The sequence below is a fragment of the Xenopus tropicalis genome, chromosome 7, assembly GCF_000004195.4.
Source record: "Xenopus tropicalis strain Nigerian chromosome 7, UCB_Xtro_10.0, whole genome shotgun sequence".
NCBI classification, from domain to species: Eukaryota; Metazoa; Chordata; class Amphibia; order Anura; family Pipidae; genus Xenopus; species Xenopus tropicalis.
In genome coordinates this window covers 101,732,060-101,752,205 of record NC_030683.2, presented here as the reverse complement: position 1 = coordinate 101,752,205, position 20,146 = coordinate 101,732,060, and the positions used below count along the sequence as shown (strand labels likewise).

At 41.0% G+C, this 20,146-nt stretch overlaps 1 protein-coding gene and 1 long non-coding RNA gene across 4 annotated transcripts in view; both read left to right on the top strand.

The window, feature by feature from the left end:
* The window catches only part of arhgef16 (Rho guanine nucleotide exchange factor 16), a 52,469-nt gene extending 34,872 nt beyond the window's left edge, over positions 1-17,597 (top strand). For 2 of the 3 annotated variants that reach the window (XM_012966640.3, XM_012966639.3), the window contains exons 7-15: positions 2,091-2,243; positions 2,684-2,813; positions 3,935-4,009; positions 4,779-4,871; positions 6,204-6,355; positions 6,908-7,114; positions 7,420-7,496; positions 14,022-14,123; positions 15,911-17,597. In XM_012966640.3, the coding sequence (XP_012822094.1) occupies positions 2,091-2,243; positions 2,684-2,813; positions 3,935-4,009; positions 4,779-4,871; positions 6,204-6,355; positions 6,908-7,114; positions 7,420-7,496; positions 14,022-14,123; positions 15,911-16,050 (1,129 nt within the window). In that variant the 3' untranslated portion in view covers positions 16,051-17,597. 3 annotated transcript variants of the gene reach the window in all.
* On the top strand, positions 9,199-12,242 carry LOC116412070. The gene is made up of 2 exons (XR_004223522.1): positions 9,199-9,323; positions 11,415-12,242. It is a non-coding gene; the product is annotated as an uncharacterized LOC116412070 (long non-coding RNA).
* Positions 17,598-20,146: the final 2,549 nt, after the last annotated feature.

The window sequence follows — 20,146 nt, the reverse complement described above, 5'->3', positions numbered from 1 at the left end:
CCATAGACACAGCTATTCCCTGAGAAGAGGTGAAAAGTGATGAGGGACATATGAACTACCCTAGGTAGTTGGTCTTCATATAAGGTATTAGTGGTACTCTCATAAATTAGTATACAATACTATATATATATAGTTACATAGTTACATATAGTTACATAGTTACATAGGGTTGAAAAAAGACCAGTGTCCATCAAGTTCATCCCATCCAAGTAAACCCAGCACACCTAACCCACACCTACCAATCTATACACTAACATACATAAACTATAAATAGAACCACTAGTACTAACTGTAGATATTAGTATCCCAATAGCCTTGGATATTCTGATTGTTCAAGAACTTATCTAGGCCCCTCTTAAAGGCATTAACAGAATCTGCCATTACCACATCTCTAGGAAGGGCATTCCACAGCCTCACTGCCCTCACCGTGAAAAACCACCTACGCTGCTTCAAATGGAAGCTCTGTTCCTCTAATCTAAAGGGGTGACCTCTGGTGCGCTGATTGTTTTTATGGGAAAAAAGAACATCCCCCATCTGCCTATAATCCCCTCTAATGTACTTGTACAGAGTAATCATGTCCCCTCGCAAGCGCCTCTTTTCCAGAGAAAACAACCTCAACCTCGACAGTCTAACCTCATAGTTTAAATCTTCCATCCCCTTAACCAGTTTAGTTGCAGTCTCTGCACTCTCTCCAGCTCATTAATATCCCTCTTAAGGACTGGAGCCCAAAACTGCACTGCATACTCAAGGTGAGGCCTTACCAGGGACCTATAAAGGGGCAAAATTATGTTCTCATCCCTTGAGTCAATGCCCTTTTTTATACAAGACAGCACTTTATTTGCTTTAGTAGCCACAGAATGACACTGCCTGGAATTAGGCAGCTTGTTATCAACAAAAACCCCTAGATCCTTCTCCATTAAGGAAACCCCCAACACACTACCATTCAGTAGATAGTTCGCGTTTATATTATTTCTACCAAAATGCATAACTTTGCACTTATCAACATTGAACCTCATTTTCCAGTTTGCTGCCCAGTTTTCTAATTTTGTCAAATCGCTCTGCAAAGCGGCAGCATCCTGCATGGAACTTATAGTTTTGCACAATTTTGTGTCATCAGCAAAAATAGAAACCGTACTCTCTATGCCCACCTCCAGGTCATTAATAAACAAGTTAAAAAGCAAAGGACCAAGGACTGACCCCTGCGGTACTCCACTAACTACACTGGTCCAATTAGAAAATGTTCCATTTACAACCACTCTTTGTAATCTATCCTTCAGCCAGTTCTCTATCCAATTACAAATATTATGTTCTAGGCCAATATTCCTTAATTTGATCATTAACCTTCTGTGAGGTACTGTATCAAACGCTTTAGCAAAGTCCAAGTAGATGACATCAACTGCCATTCCAGCATCAAGGTTCCTACTCACCTCCTCATAAAAGGCGACTAAATTAGTCTGGCAAGATCTGTTACGCATAAAACCATGCTGGCACAAACTAATAGTATTGTGAACTGCAATGTATTCAAGTACCCTATCCCTTATTACCCCTTCCAAAATTTTTCCTACTACTGATGTCAGACTAACAGGCCTATAGTTTTCAGGCTGAGAACGGGATCCCTTTTTAAATAACGGCACCACATTAGCAATCCGCCAGTCTCTCGGCACCATGCCAGACCTCAATGAATCCTGAAAAATTAAGTGAAGAGGTTTGGCAATCACAGCGCTCAGCTCATTTAATACCCTGGGATGAATCCCATCCGGCCCTGGACCTTTGTTTACCTTTACATGTTCAAGTCTCTTTTGAATTTCCTCCCGAGTGACCCATGCGTCAGTAGCTAAATTACTAGAACTGGGCATATAAAAATATTTATATAGCATCTTTATTTTTTACACTGCTTCCTGCATCAGTACTTTAATTAGTTCTGTCTGGCCCAGATAGAACGCCAAATGGCACTCATGTTAAACCTTTATGGTATTAGCAGTGTTTGGCTGCTAACATCATGGAAAGAAAACTAACGAAAAAATTAATGTACACTGTGCATTTTATGTCTCATTTAAATGATCTTGGATGTTTTGCTTTTTGATTTCAAGATTTTTTGAAGACCTGGAGAAAAGGCACAAAGAAAACCCATTCATTGACAACATAAGTGATATTGTAGAACATCATGCTCAGAATAAATTCCAGCCCTACGTGAGTTACTGCTCCAATGAAATGTACCAGCAACGGACTCTCCAAAGGCTCATGTAAGAGACATACAGACACATTCCATTCAATGAGAGGACCTCGCCTCCTGATTTCATTCCATGGTTCCCCACAGACCTCTATGGAGTTTTCATGTGATAAACCATGAGATCAATTTCTCTTGTCAATCTGAATCTGGCTCATAGAGTCTTAATGAGGAGAAATTAGCCACTATGAGTTCACACAGTTTTCTTCTAGGTGCTGGGAGTATCCCATGCAAATTAGGGAGCTTATGAAAATGGGTGGACAGACTCAAAATTTAGGGCATAGTGAGGGTAAAATATATAGCTATATAAGGATGTATACAGATTTCCTTAATTCCTACGCACATTCCCCATAGATTTCTTATTCTCTGGATAAATGTTTTGTATGCATTATAATAACACACCTTGCTTCTCATTGCTGTAACTGCAGTTCATAACTCACTGTATGGCGATTTCAGGTCCACCAATGGGACATTTAAAGACACCTTAAAGCAAATCGAAATGAAGGCGGAATGCGGTGGCCTGCCCATGTTTTCATTCCTAATTTTGCCAATGCAGAGAGTTACACGTCTTCCTCTACTGATGGATGTAAGTAGTCTGAACATTTACATTAACATTTATTGAACGTGTGGCGAAGCTGCCATATTGCACAAATGTTCCCTAGTCTGAGCTGACTTGGTTAAGGCATAATGGAATGGGAAAGGGTTGAGATAAAAGAAATAACAACAGAAAAGAATAGGGTAAGTTTGGTCTGCCAGGGTACCAGAACATCTACTAGTGGGCCCACCCAGAATCATTCCCATCAACCCTTTTTACAATCTGTTATTGTCATTGTAGCAGTTGATGTAAATATTGCCTTTGCCCCTGTTAACTATTACTTAGGCACAGTATGCAGTTGTGTAGGCAGAAGGGAACCCTGTTTACACCTGCAGTTGCCCATGCTGCGTCCAACTTCTCTGCCTCTGGTGGCACCCCTCTCTCTTGCCTGCCAGGATTCTATTTTAGTTAGTAATCTTGATATACAAAGTTACAGATAGTAAGTTATTAAACATCTCATACAGTGATCTCTCTCCACCACTCACCCAGTCCAATGCTGAATAACCACAAACTAAAGGGGGGAGAAAAATGAAGAAAAGAAAAAGTGTATGCACAAGAAAATGTATTAAAAATGGTGGAAGAGAACAGAGGAAAAGTAAGTTTGGAGAAACAGCAGGAAAAGGGTGAGGGCAGAATTGAAAAGGGCAGAAATAGGAAAAACTCTGGCACATTCCAGAAATTGATCCCTCCATGGCTTGGGTGCAGTAGTGAATTATGTGCCTTGCCCTATCCTGTAGAACTGGTGATTATCTGGGCAACTGCTCATGCCTTTTTTACAGCAATGATCTTACACAGGGTTTAGACTCAACATTAACCGTGCATGGGCAGATAAGCTACAAAATCGACCTGAAGGACCATAATGGGCAGCTTAAATCTGCCTGTGTATGGCAACCTTTAATTGTGGTTCCCAACATCTTGGTAGAACTGATTTATGCAGTAACATGATACACAATTTGCTGAAATATCATATTAAGCAGTAAAATTTGATTTGATTAATGATATTAGAATAATGAAAGAAAAGGTCTTTTTAGCTATGGGTGCAATTTATTCTCAACATTTATTTGCCATAACAAATTGTGATTTTTGTTATTGTTGTATGCTTTTTTCCCTAGACTATTTGCCAAAAAATGGACATGCGCACTAAAGAATATGGAGAGACAACTCATGCCCTGAAAGCCTTAAGCAAGGTTAGCTGGAGCCCTTTTTAGCACTGCTTTTTGTATAAACTAATGTATTTTCTATCACAGCAGAACTGATGCAGAGTTGAGCCTTGTCTGAACCCAAATACTTGCACCAGTTTCCTTCAGGTTTGAACCAAGTCCAGTGACAGGTGCAGTTTGGAGGGGACCTAAGGTTATAAGCACTGTTTAAGAAAGGGATCATCTGCTGGTTATGTGTAAAAAAATTTTATTTCGGACACAATTTTGCTTACTAATTAAATGTAAGATGGTGGTAGAACCCTGTCCAGAATGCTTCCAGTTGTCCTGGTGAGAAGCACCTCTGAAAATTTAATTGCGTCTCCTAGCTCCACATTTTAGCGATAAGCTGCCAGCTGGAGGGAAGCAGCTTCTGATTCCCCTACAAGCAATTTATCAGGTCCTGTCCACAATCTGACATGGACCCGATGCTCTCACTCGTTTACTGAGAACAGAGAGCTTTTTTCCAAGGTAAATTAGAGACAGCATGGGGTTCATGTAGTCCTTGCATGTGAATTAACACCATGCATAGCAATTTAAAAAAATTCTATTACTAAGATAATGACCAAATTTGGTCAAATCCAGAAAATAAAGTTTATTTAAATACGTAGGCAAGTTTGCTCGGGGACACTGCTGGTTGCTTATTAAATATGTTATTAGAAAAGCAATTTCTTGTGGTGCTTTATGAACCAAGCAATTACCTCCTGAATCCCTTTGCAGATAGGTAAACACATGTTTTTCTATTGGTTTCTGTTAACAGTTGGTTAAGCAGTGCAATGAAGGGGCACGGAAGATGGAAAGGACAGAACAGATGTACACCCTGCAAACGCAGCTTGAGTTCGGAAAGATCAAGGTAGGAAGTCTGTTTACAAAAATTTTAAAAAAAAGTGTATTTCCATATTTATGCATAACCAGTATACACATGAGCAGCTGCATTTACTTAGGTTTTGTACCTACAGTAAGGAGCAGCTAATTCTGCATTCAGCTATCATCATCTGTTTGTTCTCAATTGTAAAACTCTGAGGCCATGTTTTCTCATGTACACACTGGGCAGAATAACTTTTACAGAACCGTGTTTTGTGCTCAGAATATTGTCTGTTATGTACGGCAGGTGTTATCATTGGGGCAAAGTAAATGTGCACCAAGAGCTCTTCCCAGTTTCATTTTTTTTTTTAGCTATTTTAGAAAAAGTCATCAAAGGAGAATTAATCCCTAAAAATAAATATGGCTAAAATTGCTATATTTTGTAAACTGAATGTTGCATCCCCAGTAGGATTATTTGCCTCCAGTAAAGATTAATTATATCTTCACTGGGATCAAGTACAAGGTACTGTTTTGTTATTACAGAGAACAAGGAAATAGTTTTTTAAAAATGCAAATTGTTTGATTAAAATGGAGTCTACGGGGGATGGCCTTCAAATAATTTTGGAATTTCTGGATAGTGGGTTTCCAGATAAGAGACCCAAGATGTAGTTCAAAGTTGTGCACAGGGTTTTTGGATTTTGTTAAGCAACTTTGCACATACTAAGGGGCAGATTTATTAATGTACAATCAGTCCGAATCAGACTTTTTCGTACTTTGCGACAAAATTTTTGCGACAAAATCGTATTGTCATTTAAGCTTCGGTATCATGACTTTCCTTGAGCCAGGTCGGAGCTGCAGAGTGCCATTGAGTCCTATGGGAGGCTTCCAAAATCATGCACAGTAGGATCAAAGTCGGAAAGGTTTTACCAATTATGATCGTTCTATACGAAAATTTTGTGACTTTCAGATCGCCAATATGATATTATCGTGATATTTGCGATCATCAGAAATTATCGTATCCAATCCGAATTTTACCCATTTCGGGATTCGAACTCGTACTTTGGTGAATGTGCCCCTTAGTGTGATCTGGGCAGCTTTTGCAAATCCGAGCTTAGGGGCTGTCACAAATTTTCAAGCAGCAAATGAGCTAAAGCTACAGGGCTGATTATTAAAATCTGATGCTATATTGAAGTGGTTTTAGAGCTGTGTCTGTATTATATACTAATTAGACTATTGTGATATTCATGTATGTGTCATTATGAAAAGGTGGTTTCTCAGATTTCCTTTTGACAAGGAATGAACCTTGTTACCATTTGGCAGACTTTCAGACCATTCCGTTTGTGAAGAAGGATTCATTTTTTCTTTTGCTTTCCTAAATTAGCCTTTTCCACTCATTTCTGCCTCGCGCTGGTTGCTGAAGAGAGGTGAACTTAACCTTGTAGAGGAATCTGGAGTTTTCTGGAAAGGCTTTGGAAAGACTTCTTGCTATCTCTTCTTATTCAATGACATCCTTATAATAACAAAGAAAAAAAGGTGATGTTACTATGAATATATGATACACCAACCTATTCTACTGTGTGTTTCAAAATATACAAATGTTTGTTCTCTAAAACTAATAAAAACTTCAAATTAAAAAAAAAAAAATAAAAATGAACGTGCGCTACAGATGGTAATTTCCTAGGCTCAGGTGAAGGGCAAAGTGAGGGGGTGGGGGCAGTTACAGAAGGCTACAGGGAATGTTTCATCCTAAGAACAAATAATGGGTGGTGCCAGACTGGCAGTACTAGGAAAGAACCATTTAATGGAATGTTTTTTAAAGGTAGGCAAGACCATTGCTTGGTATTGAAGGTAGACTGGAATGTACCACTAGACAGAGCTACGGATTGGGGGTTTCCACAGATAATGTTAAAGAATAAGCCCTTAGGCTGGCTCTATTCTCTGTGCAAATTCCTAAACAGATTTTTGATGCTAATATGTGAAGCCATTTTGTATCACTTACAAGTAAAAGAAAACCCTTATAGTATTTCCTTTTGTGTAGTTTCTACTATTGTTGTAGTTGTTGCATGTTTTTTTTTATGTTTTCAGTGAGGAAAACTACATTGTAACAGATTATGTCATGATGGATCAGTTTGCTGTGGCTAAAATAGAAAATGGTGACCCACAGCTATCGCCTCCTGCAAAGACTGGGACAAGTGGCCCCCGTAGTCCAAATGGGCCCTTCTTGTTCCAGATTCATATCAGTAAGAACAGTGAAGGGAAACAGGATGAAATTGTGTTGGCGGCTGACAGTCTGTAAGTATCTGCCATTGTACCTGTTACTTTTTGCATTGCAGGTTTATTGAATAAATGAGAGAGCTAGCAGTATTTATAACTAGATAAAGGTAAAATATATGCTCAGATCCCACTAACGATAGCTCAGTATACAACGCATATCTGGGCACTGAGCGAATACCAACTATCTGATAGGCATTGTCCAACCTACCTGCAGCATCCTGTGGCAGAGAGTATCAAGACTATAGGAGTTGTAGTTCAACAAAAACAAAGGTCCAAAGTTGGGCATTCCAAGGCGAGATCTCATTACGCATGTTTATATGCAGGAGTGATAGAGCACGGTGGGTTGCTGCACTTGAGCGGAAGGAAGACAACAAAGAGAACAGCAGATCTAGGAGAGGAGGTAAGAAAATATGGAAGTGATCACCATGGCACAGAAGGTAGAGCCTGCTTGTTTGTGCTTTATTTAGAATGATGATTATTTTAAAGAAAAATAAAACGATGTAATGATTTAGGCAAAAATGTGCTAGTGTAATAAACAATATAAAGTTAGCCCATATCAACCAATCGGTGTCTGGTTTCAGATAACTGAACGGTAAATGCTGCCTGCGGCCTTGTGCTTTTATGTGGTCATGGAACTCCTGTGATTTCCCTGGTCGTACTCCATATCAGCACTATCTGGGATATCCCCGCCCCCATGCCCCATCAGAAGGATCCTCCCCAAAGCTTTAAAAGCCACCCCCACCCCCTCTATGGCGTCTTTTTTTCCTTCTGCTTTCCTTGCTCCATTGGAAGCAACGTTTTTGCTTTTTAGCCTTGGGAAAGCATTAGGTGACCGGAAATGGCACCTAGGGACTGGGGTTTTTTGGTCCATGAGATCTTTTCCCCTGCACATTACCTCATATCCTGGGATCTTCGGCTCTGTTCTGCTTGATAAGGTAGGACAATGCTGTTGGTATATTTGATCCCATGTGCCTTTCTGGTTTGTCATAATGGCATCCAATGGCAAGTGCTAGTCCCCCCATCCGTATGCCCTCCCAGGCCGTGAGTGTCTGGTGGCAATGGTGTGTGGCCCGACACACTTAATATTTTTGCGGATGGGCGAGGGAGGTGGAAGTTAGCAGTCCTCAACATTTAGTTAGTGGCCTGAGTCTGGCGATCTCCATATTCCTTTTTGTTCTACTGTGTGGAGAGATTTTTTTTTTTTTAATAGAGCCAGAGTTCAAAGCCTACTGCCTCCCTCACAAAGTCTTTCCTAAGGTTTTGTATTAAGAGGTGTTTAAAAAAAAAAAAAAAAAAAAAAAAAAAAGGGCCTGACACCCCACTGTCTTTAAACATTGGGCTGCATTATGTACTACAAATGGGTTAGTTTGCCTGCTAGTTGCTACATACCTGGATAGCTTTAGCTGAATGTAACCAGTCAAATATTATGGTTACTTGCAGACAGATTGGGTGATTCATTGAACCTTTCAGTTGCTCTGGATTGTGTTACAGTTGCTAGGGCAGAGCCATGTAGTAACCTTGGGAACTGCCTAATGAAATGCATTCCTGAGTAGCCTCAGGTGAATGTGATTATGTGCTAAGCTACACTCTACCTGAGCTTTCCAGAGATTGCAGCAGTCCTGTGTCATGGCTACTTGCTGATACATGGGGTAATGCGTCAACTCCTTTCAGCTGCCCGCATTGTGTTATGGTTGCTAGGGCACTGTAGTGTAGTTACTACTAAGAACTGGCTAATTAGATGCATTCCTGAGTAGTCTCAGGTGAATGTGATTACGTGATCAGCTACACTCCAGCTGAGCTTCCCAGAGAGTTGCACCAGTTCTGTGTTATGGCTACTGCTACTACACCAGGTAATGCACTAATATTTCACTTACTGTGGAAGGTGTTTATAGTAGTCAGGGCATTATAGAGTTGAAGTAACTCTGAGATCTGTATCTGCATTAGCTGGGTATAATTATGTGTATGCACATGGATCCAGTACTTTGCCATCACGATTGTAGCCAGATTGTATTGCTGCATTAGGGCTGAAGTTGTTCAGGTGCCTCGCTAGTAGTAGCCTGGCTAATTATGTTTAAAACTCTGTATAAGGGTCTGTAGTATAACCCTACTGGCTAATTGGGGTGTAACCAGAGTACCTCTGCTGAAGGTAATTATGTAATTAGCCAAAGGTGTTGTGGCTCTCATTCCAGTCCTGAGTTCCCAGAGTATAGCACCATAGGCTGGGAAGGTAAGGTTCTGTATACTGATTTTGTTTGCTGGTTTCCTATATCAGTCCTCCTTTAGGAACCTCTTTCCAGTTTTTGATGCCTAAGGTAGGCCATAACTATTGGCTTAGAGAGCTATAGTATTATAGAAATCGAGAGCCCTTTATTCTGATCACTTAAAGGTGTTTTGTAGCACACTGCAGAGGGCTGTAATCCTACCTTGTCAGCTAGCAGCAATTATTGGCCGTGCTTTGGGGTCCCCAGGCCAGGCTTGTGTTGCTACCAGTAAACTAACACAATTATTGATTTGTGATTAGCATTATCTGCATATGTGTTAATAGTGTATTGCCATGTAGTTTTCTTTCAGGCTATGCATGGGCACATTGCCATTAAGTGTTCCTATACTTATGCTGTATGTTTCTCTGTACAATAATCACCAGCAGATTTTTTTTTTTTTTTTTTTCACTTTTCTAAGGTTTAGAACCCTGTATTATGTATGCTTAAACTGCAAATGTCTGGGTACCAGATAATATTCATTAGTTCTTCAGCAACCCTGTAGAACCCTGTATTATGCATGCTTAAACTGCAAATGTCTGGGTACCAGATAATATTCATTAGTTTTTCAGCAACCATTGGCTGGTAACAATTTGGGCAGTAAGCATACCTAAAGCTTTAGCTGACTGAATGTTTGCTGTACTGGGCAATGTGCATGTTCATGAATCTGCAGCCCAAACAGAGTGCATCTCTAGCATCTCCAAATATGTGCTATTAGCATGCCTAAAGCTGCAGCACAATTCATGGTTCCTGTATTATGCATGCTTAAACTGCAAATGCCGGGGTACAAAATAATATTCATTAGTTTCTGCAGCAACCAGAGTCTGGTACCAGTTTGGGCAGTAAGCATACCTAGAGCTTTAGCTGACTGAATGTTTGCTGTACTGGGCAATGTGCATGTTTATGAATCTGCAGCCCAAACAGAGTACTATCTCCAGCATTTCTTTTATCTGTGCTATTAGCATGCCTAAAGCTGCAGCACAATTCATGGTTCACTGTGTCCTATTATTGATAAGCTTCATAAGCTGTTGCCAGTTCTGGGTTTTGTAGGCCTTTTTTGCAGTACTTCTAAGACCAGGTAGTATGTATGGGCCAAGCTGCAGGTTTCATTGGGCCCTGTGGGTATGCAAGCGGAATGCATTACGGTTATAACTACATCTGAACCAAAAGGGTTATGCTCACATGCTGTAGTTCAACTGTGGGGCCATTGGGCCTGTAGTAATTATTGAGCCTGGCATAAAACCATGATCCATAATATGCTGCAAAACAAACATTCCTCTGAGTTTGCAGTTATTCTAGAGCCCAGCAACATGCGTTCCTTTGTGCTGCAGGGAGGCATCACTTTAGTAGTATATACACTTGGCGAACAGCATCTGACTTGCATGTTCGACAGGGCTCTCTCATGAGTTTGATCTACATGGTAAGTCAGTCCAAAAACATTAAATAGTTAAATAGGGGCTGGCTCCATGACCGGTTTGAAGCAAACCCATCAGTGTGTTCATGAATCTCCGCATTGCTAGTGTATAACACTAGCCTTTTTTGAAAGGTGCCAGTACACTTGTTGGTATTGCCTCTTGGGAGCTAAAGGCTGGCAGGTTGCAGCCAATCTCATGGCATCTGCGGGATCGCAGTAGCTCAAGCAGGGTAATAAGATGGCATGTACATTACATCTTAATTATGTTGCTGGGTATCTTCTCTGCCTTGAATAGCTTCACAGCTAAACGCTTGTTTTCGAAGCTGTTTTTTGTTGACAGGGGTTAGGTGTTTTTTGCCCAGCAAGCAGCCGTTAAATAGACTATGCATTACCTTGCTAAGCTATCATTGTCACTTCTGTTGGGTTCGGAGGGTCTAACCCTTGCATTGAATTGGCTGTGGGATTACAGCTGTTTAGGCATATTGTATACATTCTACAGGGCTTGAGAATATATAAAGGTTCACCTGGCTTCCAATTACATGCTGTAAGTAAATGTTTTGGGGTAGCTGCCATTCCATACCTAGTTCCCCCAAGAGGACACGTGTTTGCTCTTTGGGTTTTCTGTTATACACTGTTCTGATTGCAGGGCATATGGCAGGGAATGACCTGGTCTCTCAAGGGATGTCACATTCGCACTGCTTGGGATGACCTATGCTTTCCAATTTATGGACTGTGCCATCATAGTCTCTAGAGGTAAGTTCTACCTACATCTCCCTGCCTAGGGCCCAGTTATCTGGCCCATAGTATTGCCTGCGCAACAGTAAATTACTTGCCCTGAAGTATTCTCCCTTGGGTGAGGGTGCCTCCAGCTGGGAAGCTTGAAACAGGGTGTTTTTGACTTCCATCAAATTAGTCCGGATACAGGGCATACACACTGGTTAGGTCTAGAAGCTCTAACCTTAACTCATACTTGAAAGACATTCCTTATTCCTACCCAGTTGTCTACATTGGCTGGGATTGTCTTCCTGTTCCTATGCTATATATTAGTTTAGCGGCATGGTGGCTATGAGTATGCCTTCCCGTCCAGGGTATATCATATGTAGTGGCATTGCCGTTCATGTCTTCTGTCATGGGTTGCCCTGCTTGTCTCATTTTATGCTAGTCCCCATAAAGGGACAGCATATAGCCCAAAAATTAGGGACTGTTTTGTCATTGCAGTACCTGAGATTCCTGGAATTAGGTTACTCTTGTGGAGGGTTATCATTCTAGTATGTGACCTCGGCATGAGAGCAACCTTTAAAGATTATGGGATAGAGTGCTACTAGCGGTCAAGAGGTCAGCATAAGCACATATAGGACTCATAAAGGTCTGACAGGGCTCACATGGTTTCTGCCTATAGTACTTCCTTCATGATGCATATCTTCTACCTTGTAATGTTCATGTTGCATTAGTTCCAGATACTGATATGTATAGAGACCGGATTCTCTGCTATGGTTTAGCAGGTATTTTCCACTTGCGGTGAATTTCACAGCTGTCAAATGGTATGTCTCTAAATAGTTTTGTGAAATTCTGGGAGTTTGTTCTTATGGTGTGTCAGGCACTGTCCACCTCTAACCAAGTGGCGATGAGATGGTCAGTTTGGGGTCACACTCACTGTGTGTGTTTCTCTGTGTAGGTCTGGGTCCTAGCAGGATCTTCTTTCCTTAGTATCACTGTTCATTCTTTCTCCTGGTTTGGTTTGAGATCAGCCAATCCTATTAGAAGTCTTCAATACATTGCTAGGTTCTTTTCCTGAAGTTGTTAGCATGACAATGGATAGGTTACTATGACGTTCAGCAAAGTTATTGCAGTACCATCCAGAAGTCTGCCAGAGCCTAGTTTCCCTCCCAACTGGGTATTAGCTTGCTATGTCCCAGATAGTGCTGATATGGAGTACGACCAGGGAAAAGGGAAAATTGTATCATACTTACCGTGATTTTCCTTTCCTGGGAGTACTCCATATCAGCATGTTCCCATCCCTTATGCAATGGTAGTCTTAAAGCTCGTAACAAAGACGCCATAGAGGGGGTGGGGGTGGCTTTTAAAGCTTTGGGGAGGATCCTTCTGATGGGGCATGGGGGCGGGGATATCCCAGATAGTGCTGATATGGAGTACTCCCAGGAAAGGAAAATCACGGTAAGTATGATACAATTTTCCCTTTTCTAATATCCTTATATTTTACAATAAGGGGTACATTATTATTTTGCTTTATTAGCTGGTGTCAGCAGGTTCTTCCCCTGACAGGACTTTACATGGGCCTTCCGAGCATCCTCCATGTCACTTGTGATCAATCACGCTCGTGTCCCATCCACTGACTACACCAGCAACTCCAACTAGTAACCATTTATGTGGCTGAAATGGGGAACACCAGTGAGCACTGGCTGGCAATTCTGTTTTGTTGAGCAGGGATTTAATCCAGGACTACTAGTTGCTGAGAAAATCATTGCATCATAAACCCCAACCTAATAAAACAGAGTCATCTTTATAATAAATGGCTTTACTTTTCCTATTGCACACCCCCTACTAAAATTTGTAGAGTTGTGAGACATTTCCAAGGAAATGATAAAGGGGCAATGCCTACAGCAGGCAGACGGAATAGACTTCAGCTCCAAAATGCATTCTCCGCATTTGCCTTATACAGGTATGGGACCCATTATCCAGAATGCTTGGGACCTTGGGTTTTCTGTAATTTGGATTTCCTAAAGTACAACGTACTGTTTTATTATTGCAGAGAAAAAGGGAATCATTTTTTTATAATGGAGTCTATGAGAGATGGCCTTTCCGTAATTCGGAACTGGATAATTGGTTTCCAGATAAGGTGTCCAATACCTGTATTTCTATACCGCATTAGCCTTATAACTATATATTTCTATACCAACCTTGCTAGGCAGTAACAGCATTCAAATCCCTTCTCCCTAAATGAGATTTACATCAGGGAGCATGGATACATATGGTAGATAGTGAGTGCTCAGTGTTGCTACTGAGCATCACTAAGCACTACCACCCCACAAATAAAAAAAAAAAATACTGAATCAGTGTCAGTTCATTATATTTTCCTGACTGTTGGGAAAGTCATGATAAATCAGGAATATATGCTGGAAACTAACTGGCCCAATAGCAAGTAGTTCACTTGAACAGATACCATGTGATACCCTAATGACTGACCATTTCTTTTCATGTCATTGTTCTGAGAATGTTTTGTCCTCTGTTGCAGGACTGCGCCAGGTGGAAATAATAAAGGCTTACTTGGCCAAACAAGCCGATGAAATTTCACTCCAACAAGCTGATGTGATGCTGGTGTTGCAGGAAGAAGATGGTAATATATGAAATATATATATATATATTATTATTATTATTTGGTTTAAATATGATCTGTGCGTGTGTATACATATATTTTTATTGTGTGAATTTTATATTTGTGCATTACAAAAGCAATAGATTTTGTTCAATGACCAGAGCAGCCTGCTTCACTGGCAGACTGACCACACAGGTCTTGTTCTCTGCAGCAAACTCCTAGCCCCACTAAGGGCAATTAGGCTTTGTTTCTCTCAGGAGTTTTTCTCACACAAATCTCCCTCCCTTTGCAAGAAAACTCAGACTTCCTGATTGCTTGGCAGAGAGCTCCCCTTCCCCAGTGTATGACTCCTCCCTCACCGCACATGTGCTGGTTACTACCTGATTATACTCAGCCTTTGTTATTCTCCTCATATGCTGGCTCTCAAAATAATTTCCCTCCAGATTATTCAAAGTCGCTGTGCCACTATATGTAATGAATCTATATAATATACCTTTCTTAAGTGGTGCTTTACAGCCTTAGTCTTAATTAAGTCTTAATTTAATGAGCTTGCTCTTATACAATTTTGCATAATGTAGTGAGGTTATGTTCCAGTTAGCTCTAATGCAGCCAGAATTCCATTATCTATATACATTATATAAAGTTAGTAATATTTTGGCACCACAATCCCAAACATAGGCAGGAATCTCCAGGAATACCCATTATAGCAGCAACTGATACCCCTGTTTCCCCGAAAATAGGACATCCTCCGAAAGTAAGGCACCCCCCCGATTTTTCACCCCCCTCTGGAAATTAAGGCACCCCCCGAAAATAAGACACCCACCTATACGATGGAATAAATGTGTACTGTATTCTTCCTCATGGAAAAATAAGACATCCCCTGAAAATAAGACCTAGTGCATATTTTGGAGCTTAAAAAAATATAAGACTGTCTTATTTTCGGGGAAACACGGTAATATGTCTCCCCATGTGTCCTATTTAGTAACCAGAGTTGCAAAACTTTCCTTTTATTCACTGCACCTTCTAGAATAGGGTTCCCCAACCTTTCTTACTCGGGAGCCACAGTCAAATGTAAAAAGACTTGGAGAGCAACACAAGCACCATAAAAGTTCATGGAGGTACCACATAAGGGCTGTGATTGGCTATTAGGCAGCCTCTATGCACACTATCAGCTTACAGGGGGTTTTATTTGGCTCTATGGCTGCTTCATAAAGGAATTGCTTAGCAGGCAATTAGTTAGGTAGTGCAAGAGAAATTGGTCTTTAGTGGCAACATAGAATGATCCCAAGGTGCTTTCCCCTTATAGGAGAATTCCACCCAAACACAACTTGAGCTTTTTCATGTAATAATATGGTTTGGAACAGTTACCTAAGCCTGCCTCCCTGCCCTCATGCTGATCTGGCTGACTACATTTGAAAAAAATGTAACAGAAGTCGACTGTCCTCAGCCTGCATCATCCAAATCCCACAATTCCTGCACACGTGTAGTTTCCTGCATGCTGCCTGTAAGCTTTGGAGAATTTGTTACAATTTATAACATCAGTGTTTTAGTCCCTCCTCCCCTGCCAGGATTTCAAATGATGGGTTTCAGCATATAATGATGGTATTTATTGATAATTTTTATAGGAATAGATTACAGTGATAGGTATATTAGTTCCCCTTTAATTTACACCGGCTGAAAAGTGTATTCAGTGTTACCAAAGAATAATACCTTTATCTGTAATAGCTTGTATGGAAGAAACATATTGAAAGAAATTTCCTTCATTCTACATATGCCTTACTTACTGATACTTTATCTGTTACTATTAGGTTGGTATCAGGGAGAAAGACTACGAGACGGAGAAAGAGGTTGGTTTCCTGAGTCATGTGCTAAGGAAATTACCAACCAAACAGCCGTAGAAAGGAATGTTCAGCGAATGGAGAGACTGAGGATTGAGACGGATGTGTAATGGAAGAGATGGACTTTCCAAGCCAAGGCTGCACTCTGAGACAGACTTGTGAATCCATGCAATGCACAGCTCTTGGACCGGTGGTTGGTCAACTTCGTTTGGATCATAAAATACATTTCAAGGGATCTTCTACACCTTTTCCAAAAGGGAAGTTTGTTCTACTGCATTGAGGCCAATCGCAGCGGATGTTACTAGGTTGCCAGAAGACCCATGGGAACATGACATTTAAATTTGGGCGATCTTGGTCACCCTGCCCTGGCTTATATTACCCAGGGAGCAACACTGCATGCTCCAAACTGGCAGGACATTTTCAGTATGATTCAAACAGCTGTGACATATTTAATGAAGCAGTGTGTTGTTGGGGTAACTCAATGCCAAGTTGGGGAAGAGCAGAATAGTGAGGAATGAAAGCCTCCCCAAATATTTTCTTATTGCCTTCCCCTCGTATAAATCCAGTGTAAAAATGAAGAGAAACAAGCTGCAGGCTTTAGTTTTGCTTGTATAGAGGTGTAACACTGTGCAGGCATGGAATCTGGAACCCTGTTGCTACAAAATTTACCACTTCCATTTTCTGTTGTCTCCTATTTGAACCAAAAGTTCCTCACCTTCAGTTGATTTGATTTTTCTCTAAGCTGGCATAAATCCATGTTAGTAATAAAAAAAATGCTATTGGTTTCTTCTTTTATTGTTTAGGCATAGCGCCCCATGTTACTGACCCATTATCCAGGAATGTTCAGATCCCATGCATTCCAGATAATAGATCCCATAACTGTATCCACTCTCGGAAACACATGCAAACCAATAACAGGCATTGAGTTGCCAAACACCACATGTTCTTTGTCCTAAATATAATCAAAAATGGTGTCTTGCCAATAGGAATTGATGTTGCAAATCCTCACTGTTCTTTCCCAAAATAATCTATGGGGCTCTTACTCTGATTTTCCTTTCTGGGGCAAAATGTTGATAGGAATTCTGCATTTTCATGGACAGTTATAGCTTTGTTATTGCAGGAATTCTGGCAGATCTACATAGGGCTTTATTAACATTGGAGACAAACATTACATTATTGCCCATAGCAATCAGATGTTTGATTTTGTTTCTAGCTTGTAGACTAGCATTCAAATCTAATTGCTGATTGGCTGCTATGGGCAACATCACCAGTGATGTTTGTCTCCATTGTTAATAAATACACCCCTAAAAATCTGCATTTTGGTGCTTTACTGTATCTGCTGCAATCTTTTTCTAGGAAATTATATACGTGAGCCTTTGTTATGGGTATTTTGTACATATTCTACACCATAACCATTTTTTAGTAAATAATTGAAATGAATGTATTTGGGGGAAATGCTGTATATAGCTACAGTGATGCCAAAATGATTTGGTCTCTTTTAGAATAAAGAGAGAAAAAAAAGTCCAGAGATCATTTTACATGTATGTTAACTGAAATATTATAGCAATATTAAAGTGGCAGTTTACCTTAAATTAACGTTAAATGTGATGTAGACATTGATATTCTTGGGCAATAAATTTCTTTATTTTTGATGGTTTTTCATTTAATTTACTTTTTGTTCAGCAGCTCTCCATTTGCTATTTTAGCAGCTATCTGGTTGCTAGGGTCTTTAAACCACTGCTTGGTTGCTATGGTAAATGAGAGATGGCAATATGAATAGGAGAGGGCCTGCATAGAAAAATATGTAATAAAAAGTAACAATAAAAATAAAATTGTAGCCTTACAGTGCAATAGTTTTTGGCTCTATTTGAAAGCTGGAAAGAGGCAGTAAGAGGAAGGCAAATAATTCAAAAACTATAAAAAATAAGTAATGCAAACCAGTTGCAAAGTTGCTAGGAATACAGCATTCTATAACATACTAAAAGTTAAAGTAAAGGTGAACCACCATTTTAAAGGAGAACTGAAGGTTAAATCATTGTCTGTGTTGGGCACCTCCCAGGGAGCCAAATTGCTAACCATGAAGCCTGGGTTGGTGTGTGTCTTCCATAAAAATTGCACCAACCCAGGGTACTTTCATCTAGAGTGGGGCACTGCCATGTTGGATCCATTTCCCAAGTGATCCCCTTACTTTATAGTACATTATATGGAAATCACCAAAAGTGCAATATTGTGAGTTTGCCCAGTGGGAGGGGATCCTTCGGAAATAGACCCAACATGGAGCCCAACTATAAGACAGTGATTTTTAGGGAAGACAAATTGTGTGTGGGGGGGCGTATCCTACATATTGGTTTATTTTATTGCTACCAATTTAACCTTTCATTCTTTTAATTGGTTATTAGTTATTGAATTAGCCTTCAAGTTGGACTTCATTTTAATTTTTTTAAATATATTTGAAATGATTTGCCGCCTTCTTCTGTCAGGGCCAGACTGGGATGTCAGGACACTGGGAAAAACCCGGTGGGTCCCACTGACTCAGGCCACTCCCCATTCTGAACTATGGCCACTCTGGTCCCCCCGACCATGGCTGCACAGAGGTAGTAGAAGTAAAAGGTATGCGGTGCACAAGCTTACAGGGTTGGGGTGGTGGTGGAGGAGGCCGGCTGCGGGTTCTTAGGGATGGGGGTGGGTGGCCCCTGGATACCCCCGTCCGATACTGACTCTTTCCAGCTTTCAGATGTGGGTCACTGACCCCCAAATTGGATTGCTGCTGCATAAAAAGCTGAATTCTAAAACCATAAAAAATGACCTACTGCAAATTGTTTCAAAATAACACTGCCTACATCACACTAAGGGGCACATTTACTAACCCACGAATCCGAATCCGAATTGGAAAAATTCAGATTGGAAAACGAACATTTTGCGACTTTTTCGTATTTTTTGCGATTTTTTCGTCGCCTTTACGACTTTTCGGAAATTGACGCGACTTTTTCGTTAACAATACGATTTGCGTGAAAAAACGCGAGTTTTTCGTAGCCATTACGATTCGCTCGTATCTTGTCGCGACTTTTTCGTATTGAGCGCTTGTAAGCGGCGGGTGAAACTTTCAGACTTAGCATGATTTTGGAAGCCTCCCATAGGACTCAATGGCACCCTGCAGCTCCAACCCGGCCCAAGGAAAGTCTCCCATAGGGCTCAATGGCACTCTGCAGCTCCAACCTGGCCCAAGGAAAGTCTCCCATAGGGCTCAATGGCACTCTGCAGCTCCAACCCGGCCCAAGGAAAGTCTCCCATAGGGCTCAATGGCACTCTGCAGCTCCAACCTGGCCCAAGGAAGTCTCCCATAGGGCTCAATGGCACTCTGCAGCTCCAACCTGGCCCAAGGAAAGTCTCCCATAGGACTCAATGGCACCCTGCAGCTCCAACCTGGCCCAAGGAAAGTCTCCCATAGGGCTCAATGGCACTCTGCAGCTCCAACCCGGCCCAAGAAAAGTCACCATACTGAAGCTTGAATGAATCCGAATCTTTCGTACTCGGCACGAAAGCTGCGAAAAAGTTGCGACTTTTCGCACAAGTAGTAACGCTACGAAAAAATAGCAACATTTTGCGCAACATTCGGAATGGCTACGAAAAAGTCGCGACAATTTTCTGAAAAATCGCCAAATACCGATCATTACAAAAAAAACGCAATCGGACGCATTCGGCCCGTTCGTGAGTAAGTAAATGTGCCCCTAAATGTTAATTAGTGGAACTACCCCTCCAAAATGTGCTGTGAGTGTGAAAACCCATTTTCTCCTGCCATGACGTTTTTTTTATAAAGTCCATTCTGTTCTGTCTAGCTGTGAGCCTGGATGTTTTCTTGCTATGAATCATTAGGACCACCAGCCAAAAGCTCCATAGATTCTCTGTATTAAGCTTGTGTACACGTGGATACATAGTAACATAGTAAGTTGGGTTGAAAAAAGACATACGTCCATCAAGTTCAACCATAATGCCTATATATAACCTGCCTAACTACTAGTTGATCCAGAGGAAGGCAAAAAACCCCATCTGAAGCCTCTCTAATTTGCCGCAGAGGGGAAAAAATTCCTTCCTGACTCCAAGATGGCAATCGGACCAGTCCCTGGATCAACTAGTACTAAGAGCTATCTCCCATAACCCTGTATTCCCTCACTTGTACTGAGAGCTATCTCCCATAACCCTGTATTC